The 12,686-nt window shown below is 41.4% G+C and overlaps 1 protein-coding gene across 3 annotated transcripts in view; it reads left to right on the forward strand.

Annotated features, from left to right (window-relative positions):
* Positions 1 to 5,284: 5,284 nt before the first annotated feature.
* Positions 5,285 to 12,686, forward strand: part of LOC311058262 (CSC1-like protein 2) — a 39,719-nt gene continuing 32,317 nt past the window's right edge. For all 3 annotated transcript variants that reach the window (XM_084075641.1, XM_084075642.1, XM_084075643.1), the window contains exons 1-2: positions 5,285 to 5,705; positions 12,184 to 12,402. In XM_084075641.1, coding sequence (XP_083931767.1) covers positions 12,208 to 12,402 — 195 coding nt within the window. In that variant the 5' untranslated portion in view covers positions 5,285 to 5,705; positions 12,184 to 12,207. The remainder of the gene's footprint in view (positions 5,706 to 12,183; positions 12,403 to 12,686) is intronic.

A 12,686-nucleotide genomic window follows, 5' to 3' on the forward strand; every position in this document is an offset into this window, starting at 1 on the left:
CGCGAATCTACGTACAAAGCATAGACACAAAGTACACAAAGACCAGCGGCCGAGAGACATGTTCTCTATTAACTATAGAACTAGATCTTTGTGTGACTCATTCAATGATTCAAAGGGGGTTTATTTGTCACGCCGCTCACGCGCCGATATTATATTATAGCTCAATGTCATTGAATTTGACTCGAGTCAATCGAGTCATGAGTCAATATGACTCATACAGTACCAGCACAAGTACATGCAGTGAAATGTTGGCGTGACAAGACATGCTCCGCAGTCCGCAGTCTGTGCTAAACAACAATAAAGATATAGCCTACTATTGGGGTGGGTATAAAACAGGTTAAGAAAATACAAGTACATTAAGTTAAAGGCACTGTAAGTGATTTTTTTAAATTTGATTTACTAAGTGTAAAAGTGTCTCCCCATCTCTCAAGCAGCTCTATTAGGAAACATCTGGTCGAGGTCGTCGGTGGGTTATACCAGGATACAAGTGAAATTGGAAGTGGTGACACACAAATAAATTAGAAGATAACATTGGAACTGGAACACAAGCTGATAAATGATCCTTGTGGGGTTCTCTCTCTCTCTTGGATGAAATGTGTAACCTGGAGAAAAAAAATATTAAAGAGATGGAGGGACCCCTGTTACTGAACAAACACTATGATATAATATAAAGCTTAACCATAAACTTTTCGTTTTAACCAAAGAATATCACTTAGGGTCTCTAGTCTAGTGTATAGTAGCCTACATGAAAAGTAAATTATGTGCAGGTTTTTTCTTTATTTTTTTTTACATTTATTATATTATCAATTCAATTCCCAATTCAATTCCTCATTATTGGTTGGTCTTAGGGGGGGTCAGGTGCAGTTGTGCATGTGCCTCCTTCGATACACATGATGCTGTCATTCTGCTTCTTTTTACCTGACAGTGAGGAGTTTAACCGGGAGGGCGTAATGCATGTGGAGGAACATGCTTTTTTTGAATTGACTAAATATACTTATTAGAAGTTTGCAGAAAAAAGCACATGACAGTAGGCTACTGTTCAATTCAAGGTCAACTAATAGGATTGGGGTCCTTTGTACTTAATTCATAGAGACATTAAAAGACAGACAGATATACACTATGCAGAACATCATAAAAACAGTTTAAAAATAAGAAAGAAAAATGTACAGTAAACAGTTCGAGGGGGGGGGGGGGTTCGGCTTTGACTTTTACAGGGGCCAGTTTCGAATTGCAGCCACCTGTATGTACTCTTTTAGGGTGGTTTTGAAGGAGAGTAGGGGTTTACACTCCTTCACGGCTTTTGGTAGGGCATTCCACTTTTTTGTGGCATAGCAGGAGAACAAATTCAACCCCTTGTTTGTGCCAAATCTGGGTTGGATGTGATCAGTGGAGCTTCCTCTGGTGTTGTGATTGTGGACTTTTACGTTTTTGAAGTACTTTGACAGGTACATGGGTGTCTTAACATTGTGGTGTATCTTGTAGACCAGGCCCATTGCAAGTTGGTGTACTCTGTCCTCAACCCTGAGCCATTCGACCCTAGCAAAGTGAGCAGGGGTTAGATGAGTTGTAGGTCTGTAAGGCCAAGAAGTAGCCTCACGAGTTTGTTTTGGGATGTCTGGAGCCTTGTTTTTAAGGCCTTTGTGGTGTTGTGGTACCATGATGTGCATGCATAGTCAAAGTAACCTTGGATGAGGGCTCCTGTTAGAGTCCTCAGAGTATTCTATACTGACCAGAGAGGAAATCCTATCAAAAATCATGTTCTTTGGTTGACTTTTTTGTTGACATACTATTGACATTTTATCACTGGAAAGGTTTGCCTCTAAAATGGAACCTAGGTAGGTAATTTCCTCTTTTCTTGTGATAACATTGTCACCCACTTTGATTGTGAAGCCGTCGGCCTTGCCGAGGTTATTGCTATTCATCTGAGATCTGAGTGAGGTCGAAATAGATCATACTATTCATCTGAGATCAGCTCCCCAGTTCCCACTGAACAGGTGCCCTGGCCCTGTAGCTGTAGGAGTCACTATAGTGCAGCAACAGAGATCGATCTCCCCAGTCCTCACCTGGCTTCCGTCCCGAACAAGGCCAAAATGTGTTCATTGGATGTGCAGGGGGTTTTGTCCCAAAAAGTATAAGAATAAATACCGTGTGTGCTCTGTATAGTGACGATAAAGGGGGTGTTTAGCCTACAGATTTTGATGTTTTATTTTATTTTTGTCATCGTTTGGGGCTCTGATAGCCTCGGCCAGGGGAAAGAAACTGTCGCTGTGTCTCTCGTGATGACCTTGTGACACCACAGGCGCTTGTCTGTCCGCATCATCAGCACAAACAGTCCATTGCTGGAGTGGTGTTTTACAGGAAGGAAGTCGCTGTGGTGCGCTCAGCCGACCACACCACCTTCCACAGGTCCGCAGATCCTGGGAGGAGCTTTTCAAGGGGTTTAGGTTGTGCATTATTGTTACATCTTGTGTACAGGTACATAAGAGTAAAACGTATTTTTGTTTGGCTTCCTTCAGACAATAAAGCAGCATAAGTAATAATAATAATAATAATGATAATAAAACCGTAAAAAAGAGAACATCAGCATATGTACATGTGCATATGATCTTGGTTTATTTTATACACTGAGAATATGTTTTGGGAGCTTTAAACCAGTGTGCCGATGTTTTACCCTCTTCTCCTTGATTCTTGCATTGATGTCCAGCACCTGGCCTAAATACAGGTACAAGATGTGCACACAATCTCCTCTGTGAAATATTTTATACACCAACTGCATTTTCTTCAGTAGCTGCCACATTACTTTATGTAAAGAACTTTACAATATCTTCCATATACAGCAGTTTAGGTAGGAACAGTTCAAGCATATTAAAGTGCAAGAAAAGCACAGGAGAGGGAGGGGGGGGGGGTAGCGTTTCCTTTTGTCCTGGTAAATTTTTGTTCTTGTCAGATCGTGCCTGATTGTACAGGGAAAGAAGCTTTTTAGCAGTCTGTTGCTAGTGGCTCTAAGACTGCATAGCCATTTTCCATGCTGCATTATCTGAAACAGTTTGTGGTTGGGATGGCTTGGATCCTTGATGATTCTGAGAGCTTTGCTGACACAGCGTTCGTTGTATAGGGCTTGGATGGGGGGAGATCACATCCACTGATGCGTTCGGCTGTCCGCACAACCCTTTGCAATATCTTGCGGTTGAGTTCGGTACAGTTTCCATACCAGGCAGTGAAGCATTCATTCCATCGCACAAGGGTGTTACTTGCCAAAAAGACGCAACGCGTTGGCTTGTAGATCAGTTATTTTCAGCAAGCGTCATACAGCAACACTAAAGCAGCTCTAAACTTGCTTTGCTAACCATCTATTCTACGCCTCTCCAGCTTTACATCCTGGTCACTCTACGGGCCCTATCTTGGCCGGTGCCTTACCCCTTTGCACTACCCGCTACCCGTGAATTAAGCACAAGGCAGCTGGCACTGTCCCTAAAACGGTATCTTCCAGCCGCACTAAACGCTTTACATTATGCCGACTCCTTGTTGCATTATCCCTAAAATAGCTATCTTGCCCACACACGTTTGGGAAAGCACATAGCGGATTAAAACCACCCGCTATCCCAAATTCGTTTGGTAGAGCGCGCCTGCACTGGATATGTCGAGAGTAGGGTCGGGCGCACAACTCTCTCCTAATTCTCAACAAATGTCTGTGATTCTCTATAATCAGCAGAAGTGAGAGTGTCAATTCCTTGTGTCAATTGTGTTTATATAAGTTAGTCTATTCAAAAAAGACAATGGTTTGTGCTGCGTGTCACGTGCGATGCCATTCGCTCCGTTCAGTTTCATTAATCTATTGTTCAGGAAATATAAAACGGATTACAATGATATAACATTCTCTATAATGAATCAGTACCATGTAGGTAATACTTATGTCTATCAAATATGGTTTTATTGAAAGGCAATCAAAGGCTAGGGCGTATGAAGCAAACGTCGGGTGTATAGTGTCAAACATTATAAGTGCCTCAGTGCGGCCTTAGATTCAGCCACGCCTGCATGAGGGAAAAAGTCGGGGGACATTAGCTTAAATGAAAGTTAGAAGAACTACATGAAACATAATGATAAACATCACTTTAACAGTAATAAGGAACGCACTGACGCACCAGGGTATTTTATACAACCTAAAATGCTGTTCTTACACAGTCTGCGAGAAATCAGCTATAGGCTACTCCACGCTGTAGCAGGCTACAATAGAGACATTGACAATGATATTAAATTGCATGTTTTCACCTTGATTAATAAGGAATCCAACAACTTTGTTCCCCCATACATATTGGCTGCAGTAATCTGATCCCTGGTCAGCCCATATTCTTGCAGCCCGAGCCCCCCTTCTTTCACACCCACTGTCAGTTTACAAAGAACAATTTGTTGTGTATTAGCTTGTCTGACACCTAGTTGGTCGTGTTGAGAGAGCAACTGCAGCCAGTAACAGAACGGTGCCATTGACATTCCGGCCCCCCACTATGCTTAGCGCCTATGGTTAGAGTGCACTTCGGAATTAAGTGAGTGTGGATGTGATTGTCATAACAATTTTACTGTAATCCACAAAAGTGTGACTGTTAATTCCTTGTGTCAATAAATTGTGTTTTTTATCAGCAGTTGCCAGTTAAGCTTATCAAAGACTAATACAATGTCGTTTGATCTGCATTTGCCATAGGGCATTGGTTCTCAAAGTGGGGTCCGGGGACCCCAGGGGTACTTGAGGGGGTTCCAGGGGGTCCCCAGCTAAATGATGTATAGGAACCAAATGGACCCTTATGGGTCTGTAACTCTGAAAGCGTACAAATGGAACCAAATGGACCCGGGTCCATTTGGTTCCATTTGTACACTCTCAGAGTTAAATTAACATTGATTGTACAATATGAATTGGGGTTCCAGAGATAGAAATGCCATTAAACGGGGGTCCGCAGCCTAATGCATGTCAAACTGGGGGTCATTGAAATTAAAGTGGTTGAGAATCACTGCTAGAGCCGTAAAAATCTTCTCTTATGGGGGTCCCTGGCTTATCTTTTCAAATGGGGGTCCGCGGGCTAATAAGTGTCCATTTGGGGGTCCTTGACATGAAAAGGTTTGAGAACCACTGCCATAGGGCCCTACATCTCCACACTCCAGTCCAGTTGGTGGCATTCATGTGCCTTTAAAACTGCTTTTTCCAACTGCTGACAAATCCAGAAGAAGAGGACGAAGTCATGGAGCCTCCCACCTCTCGTGTAATCTCGCGTTGGTCAGAGAGCTAGGTTACCTCTGGTGGTCGGACTGGTTAGTGGTGGTAGCTGTTCAACCGGCTCTCTCTCTCTCTCTATCACTCAGTAACGTAACGCGGTGACAACAACAAGTCCTCCTCCTCCGTACACTGTATAGACAGACAGACAGCTCAGTTGTTTACCTCCTGGTTAATTGATCGGTCAACATTGGTATTCCAGCCGGCCCGGCGGACACTCTATTGTGTGTGTCCAGTCACACAGGAACAATAAGCTTTATGTAAATCACTGGAGGAGAAGAAGAGCGGCTAACGGGCGTTAGCCAGCTAGCTTCCACCTGTTATTAGCTTCAACAGCAGCCACCACCACCACCGCCGCCGTTAGGGAGCTATTATTAACGCTAATAACTAGACCGTTGGCTAATATTGACTAGCTAACCCTGAACACCAACCACACGACAACGAGGTAAGACGGCTTCGCAAATGAATAAATCCCTGTCTCTTATTTGTTTTGGTTTTAGGGGATGTGGTTGGTTTGTGGTTTTAGTGGCTGTGGTTGTTGTTCTCACAACCTTCCGATTGCATCTGCGGCAGCTTTTGAAGCTCCATTATTAATCACGACTGTGTTCAGAGATTAGCGTGGGGCTCATTATGTTAACACAGGGTTGTCTATCATAATTAATCGTTAATAGATGTTTAGATGGTCTGTTTCATTTTTTTGTGTGACTGCATATAGTTAAAAACGCGACATTCGTGAATCAGGGACATTCATGCTTATTTATGCATGTCACACACACTCCCCGGCGACAGAGGCTTTAGAAAGGCGACATGGAACTGGGCTTTTGTGATTTCCATTCCAAACCAGTGGTAAAATAATACAAATGATTAAGATGACTTAACTGAGATTGTACAAATGAAACGACAGCAGTGTCTCATGGTAGTGGTTCAGTCAGATCGTAGTCGTACAAATGGAACAAAATGGACCCTCGGGTTCATTTGGTTCCATTTGTACACTCAGCTACACATCTGCAAGGGTCCATTTGGTTCCATTTGTACACCCTGACCGAGTGAAATCAGCACTGGATTTTTACTGTGTAATTAAATCTAGTGTTAGATTAGCTGGCTGTTGTGCTAAAATGTTGGACATAGCGCTGTAGATAAAACCTCATATGATTAGTAAATCCTGACACTTACACTGGGTTACTAGGTGCTGACTGAGTGACCATTGTTGTTGAGAAACCTTGATAGTTCCACAGGTCAGGTCTAATCTCTCTGCTGTCTTAAGTCAAATGTGCTTCATCATTGAGTGGCGATGACCCCCCCAGCCACAATCTGGTAGATGTCACTGCTAATCTGTCTCTTTGATATCATAGTCTAGTCATGGTCAATGGCCAAAAAGGAATAAACATGAGACGGCACCTGTTCATTTTGTATTCATGAGGTGCACTGGGGTTGGATGACTTGCTATGAAATATTAAACACTGATGGAATGCTTTTTCAATGACAATTATCAGTTTGACATCCTGCCCTGGATCAGTGTTTTATTTGACAGCAGGCATTATATGACATACACAACATCACCAGCTCACTTTGTCAGTAAACAAGTTTATGTTTAGTTAAATATGTTTGGATTGACCATGCATAGTTGACACTCAGTGTCCAACTCTCCCCGTGATGTTGCCCTAATTATGATTTATTTTGTCAACAAGTAACAACTGTACCTATTTATGATCTTTGACATTTACCAGCCTAAATCAAAATAACAATTTCCTTTGCAGTAAAAAGATATGGGTTGGATTAGCCAACTAAATTTCCTTGACATTGAATTCCGTCGCAGTGACAAGATTGCCAGGGCCTCTCTATCACACAATCTGTGCCATAGTTTTAAGTGCATACACTGAGAGGTGTGCTCTGTGGTGTAATACATCTACAGCTGTTGACTTTCCCTGCTGATCTGAAATGAGTCAAGGTTTGCCCAGGCAGGTAATCCCCCCAAATCCCAAAACCGTTTCCTGTTAACAGGAAATGTATGTATCATAGTACATAAAAAATGTTTGCCACCTTTGATTGTGTCCCTTTTCGATGTGAATGGCATATTTTGACAGCCTTAAATTGATCACATAGATCTGATTCTTGGCACCAGTGAGTGATGCCAAATTTTATCATCTTTCCACTGGAAATTCTCCTTTTGCCTGTGTTGTCCTAATGGCATGGTTACTTACAACACCAGCACTAGAGTGCTTTCACATTATCAGAATCCTGTGCTAATCAAAGCTCAGGTGTCCAGTAGTATTTGCATTGTCAATCATTTACAGACTAATACCCACAAGGCCAACAACATCAATTCTAGCTAATCTGCCAAGTCATTTGTCTCTTTGCTTATGTAAAGAATTCTCACCATTGTACGTAGGATAGGCTGGGCAGCCCGTATCAGCTTTGGAATGTTGTCTTACAGAAGACAGGCTAAAGTACTGAAATTGCATAGGCCTACTCAAATTGGATTTCTTTTTTTTATTAAATAAAACGGCTCCTCAGAAATCATTTTCCACTTGTTGTAAATGTATTGTTAACATTTGAGATCATAGTGTAGGCAACCTAGACCAGCTTTGCTAACTTTGCTAATGGGGTGTGCACTTGAAGTCTTCTTTTTGTAGTTTGAGATTAGGCTACTTTTGCCCAGAAAGTAATCATGGCTTGAGCTCTCACAATAGCCAATATGTCAAAGTTGTTATTATTATAACCATGTATTAGTATTTTAATGAATAGCCCACGGTTCATAGTTGCATTTGATTTTCTTCTGATGTGAGTTGGTTTATCAGCCTCTAAAGAAGGGTGAATTTGTTAACTGGATCTTGAAGAGACATGTTCAGTTATCTAGGCCAAATTAGCCTGGTTCAATGTGTGTGTGTGTTGCATGAGAATGTTCTGTCTTGTAACTCGCATGCTTGCTCAGGTAACTTGCAGTACATGTAAACATGAACTGTTTTTTCTGTTGTATTGCTTTGTTGTTTAGACCTGTGTATATAGGGGCTTTCTATGATAATGAAGGACCTTGTATAGCCTAGATTATAACTCCAAGATAAAATCTAATTTTTAGGGTTGTCCGATATTGGCTTTTTTACCGATAACCGATATACCGATATTGTCCAACTCTTAATTACCGATACCGATATCAACCGATACCGATATATGCGGGGATTATTGTGATTAGGGTAAGCTCAAATTTCATATCACACACACCATATACAGTAAGAACTCCTGTAACTTATTTATAAAGCAAAAAAAAAAAAAAAAAAAAAAAAAAATTTTTTTTTTTTTCAAAAACCGATACCGATATTTTCCCGATATAAATTTTTATGCTAATATCGGCCGATAATATCGGGAGGCCGATAAAATCGGACATCCCTACTAATTTTGCATGTGAACATGCCCACAGTTCTCTCACTGGGCTTGAGTTTGATCCAGCTTGATGTGCAGATATTCGGGTTTTCCCTCCGTTATAGGCATCAGGCAAGTAGGGGTATGCCATCATTTTTGCAGGTTATTGGTCAGGGTAACCGAACCCATAGTTACCCAAGTCACTGCCATGATAGAAATACCAACCGTGGCCGCCAGCGCTGCTTGGTGATGTCCTACAGACTTGAGAATTGAAACTTCTTTCTGGCTTTTGGAGAGAATTTGCTCAAGTTGATTGAAGGTTCTTGTGACCAGAATACGTGTTCGACACACTGAACACAAGTCTAGACTGAGAACTCAAGGGCTATCATACCTTTGATCCCCCCATAGAATCACCTTTGAAAATAGTTCCATGATGGCTTTTACATCCCAGTTGAGATAGTGTTTGACTAGAATGCCAGGGGCTTTTGTGTCTGAATAGGGTCTTTCCACTAATGAAGTTCTCTGTTGAATCTGATTCTGAAGTGCATTTGAACCTTTCTGAAGTCAGTCTCACATGCATCAGGCACAAAGTAGAATTAGCCTAAAAGGCAAAATGTTTGTCACTGTACTTCCATGTACTGTTGTTCTCATGTCTTACTAAACAAAGTACATGAATCAATCAAAACTGCAAATTATTAGTTACAATCTCAAATGTTACATTTGGTTGCATTTTTATGGAGGTGGACAGCAGATCCTCTGAATGTCACTTTTGTATTGCTTCACAACTGCCTGCTTTATTATTTGTTTAATGAGTTGTATCAACACGTTTGGACCACAGTTAAGTCCACTTTAATAGCAAACCTGTTCTAAATTGAGTTTACCAAGTGATTTTCTCCCCCATTGCCTTCATCCCTGTTATGTTTGTTTGTATTTTGAGAATGTGCGGCAGACTGCCGGTACCATAGCAACCAGCCTGAGGTGGAGAGAGGTGACACAGTATTTCCCTGCTGCTTGGTCATGATTCAGAACTAAATATGGTCCGTTTTTACACCTACCTTTCCTTTTGAAATGTGGTTACGCCTATGATGCTGTACTTGACTGATGTGAAGAAACACAGGATCAAATATAAATATATAATCATATCGCGACACGTCTTTGTGACAAAAGCTGTGTGTTAAAAGTGTTTTTCAGAAACAAATGAAAAACAACAAAAGATTGTGGTCTCAAGAGTGAGCTGTTTAATCCTTAGTGAACAATTCAGTTTGGTATGAATCAACTTTCTGAGTCATTCAGTTTTTAACGTCTTAAGATACAATATTGGCGTTTTTAGCTGTGTTTTAAGAATGCATGTAATCTCCTTGGATATTATTACCAAAGGTGTGCATGTAAAGTGAAAATAAAAGTGTCGCTAGAACAAGCACAGCTTGTACAGTACCTGATATTTCTTAGTTGGATATTTGTTTTATGTCAGCATGGCCTGTTTTTATCTGCCCATGAATTTGCATCACATTGATGATGTAGGTCTACTCTGCCTATATCTAGTCTAGGCACACACATATTCTTTTCCAAGCTGCAAGTCCTCCCAAAGAAGTCTGTGTTGCTGATTTTCCAGTGGTTTGAAACCCATGGCCGCATGCCATGCAGCGGTTTCATTTTTATGTGAGACACAGGGGGTACGTTGTCTCTTTGCATGGGTTGAGGCTCGTCCATTTGAACCCTCTGGCCTCTATCAGTCTATTGTTCAAGCGGCAGCAGCCTCCTTCTCCAGTGATGTCACAGCATTCCTGGTGAGACCATAAATGAGTTAGTGTTAAAGGCAGATGAGCAGCATCGTGAATACTGGTAATAGTGGGTCGAAGGGCACGGTATAGAAGTGAAATTGTGCATTTGGCAGCACGCCTGGCCTGACGACCTATGCCTGATAGTTGTGCGGTGTGATGTCACGCACCAAAAATAGCAGATCTGCAAGATCACAACATGTCGCGACGGGTTGTGAGCTTGTAGACCTGCTTTTTGGTGCGCTACGCGGCACACAACCATTCCATTTCTGATATGCGGTATGGCCTTCCTTGAACCCCCTTGCACAGTTGGCCTACACAAAGTCTTGCCATCTCCTTACAATTCAGTATCCTTCAATTATGGGTCCACCTCCCATACAGAGGTTAGGCAAAAAGATAATTGCTGCCTTTTTTGTTTGTTGGACTTAAAGCAGTAATGTTGGTGAACTGGCTTTTCCGCATGCTGTTTAAAAGTGTGAATTCAATTTCACCCGATGTTTCAAAGTGTGAATTCAATTTCACCCGATATTGTATCATTGTTGTTAAGATGGTGTATTGTGTAAGCTCAGCTGGAGGGCTCTGATGTTTTGCAATCAGAAATCATGTTCCAGGGCATGTTGTGCCCTTCGTCATGCATTACTCACCACATTGACAGAGGTTGTTGTTTGGATGCTTTGAGTAACATAAGGTCACGTCTAAAATATTTCCACTTTTAGTTCAGTGTAGGCTACATTATATTATATTTACTAATCAAGTCAACAACTGCCTATAAATACTTACTGAAGTATTTAAGTTTGATTTATATTTAGGCAAAAATGATATTGGCAACTCAAAAAGTATAGACAAACGATGCTTCAACAATTTTCAGTTGATACTTTTTCGTTTTTTGGAGAAACATTGGTGTGCAACAAAGTATTATATTTACGGGGGAAGGAGTCAGCCTGAAGGTCCCAGATTCATAATATGAGCTCATTGTTATAAGTTGATCGGCTGAAATGTCATTACTCTTTGACCTGATGTTTGAACATCTGAGTGCACTGCCGCATCTCTGGTATATATTTTAGTTGATGAGAAAACAGGATATTTGTGCTTAGTTGACATCCAGTGTCTAGACTATAGGCACAACATCGGGGCCCTAAACATGCCAAAGTTTCATTCCTCCTTTTAGTTTCTTCACATTTACAGACTAGATTAGCCTAGCTTATTTATACTATATGTTTTAATACATATATATTACTTATTTATAACATCATCCTATTGACGGGGCAGTTTGTTTAATGCTGCAATGGCTAAGGGGACAAAACTCCTGCTAATACGAGCCTTTTCCCAGTTCAAGGTTCTGTATCTTCGCCCAGATGGCATGAGTTTGAAATAGCGATAGAGGGGATGATCATGTGTCATTTGTTATTGTAAGTGCTAAGCGTGTGATGGCCTTATTTTCATATCAGAACGTGTGGGTGTGGGAAGTCTGATAATCTAGGAAACAATACGGGTCAGGTAATAGTGAAACGTTTGTTTCTGTTAGGCTGCTAGGCATGGACAATATAGTGAAAAAACACGAGGAACAATACAACAGAACAGGTTGAATATTACGGATTACATGAAGTCTTACGATGAAGTGGTTTAAACCACCTTTTTCTGATTGGGTGTAAGGGAGCAGTACAGCTTCAAGGGATTGCTAGTGGGGCTTTTATACTAGTCTTGCTTTTTTACATTTTTTATCTTGTTGCTTTGATTGCATTTTAAAATAAAGCTATCATTAAATTATATATATTCCTTCCTTTTCAGATACTCAACATGCTTCACTGAGTGATGTACCAAGTGTTGATTTTCATGATGGGCATCTGGGTGACACAAGCCCAGTGCCCCCATGGGAACTGCCCCACGGACATTACCAACAACACCAAGGACTATTGCTACTCTGCCCGAATCCGCAGCACTGTGCTCCAGGGTCTGCCTTTTGGAGGAGTGCCCACTGTCCTTGCTCTGGACTTCATGTGCTTCTTGGTGAGTCTCTCTTCAACCACCACCCTTTGTACTTGATTGACCGAATCCCGCCCACAGCAGGGGTTGACACTAAGGTCTCAGAGGCACTTGCCCCTCGGGCAGGTACAGGTCATGTTCTACTTGCACAAAGGTCATGCCCACTTGCCCAAAAAGTAAGATTTCCATTATAAAACGAGAGGTAAAATCTGCGCTTGTAGAACAAATTAATGTTAAAAGCAGTCATTTTGAAAAACCAGAATGAGTGCAACTGCTAGTTGTAAAAAGGTATCATTGTTCTTCATAAA

The sequence above is a fragment of the Gymnoscopelus microlampas genome (assembly GCF_963454915.1).
Source record: "Gymnoscopelus microlampas genome assembly, chromosome: 13".
Classification (NCBI taxonomy): domain Eukaryota; kingdom Metazoa; phylum Chordata; class Actinopteri; order Myctophiformes; family Myctophidae; genus Gymnoscopelus; species Gymnoscopelus microlampas.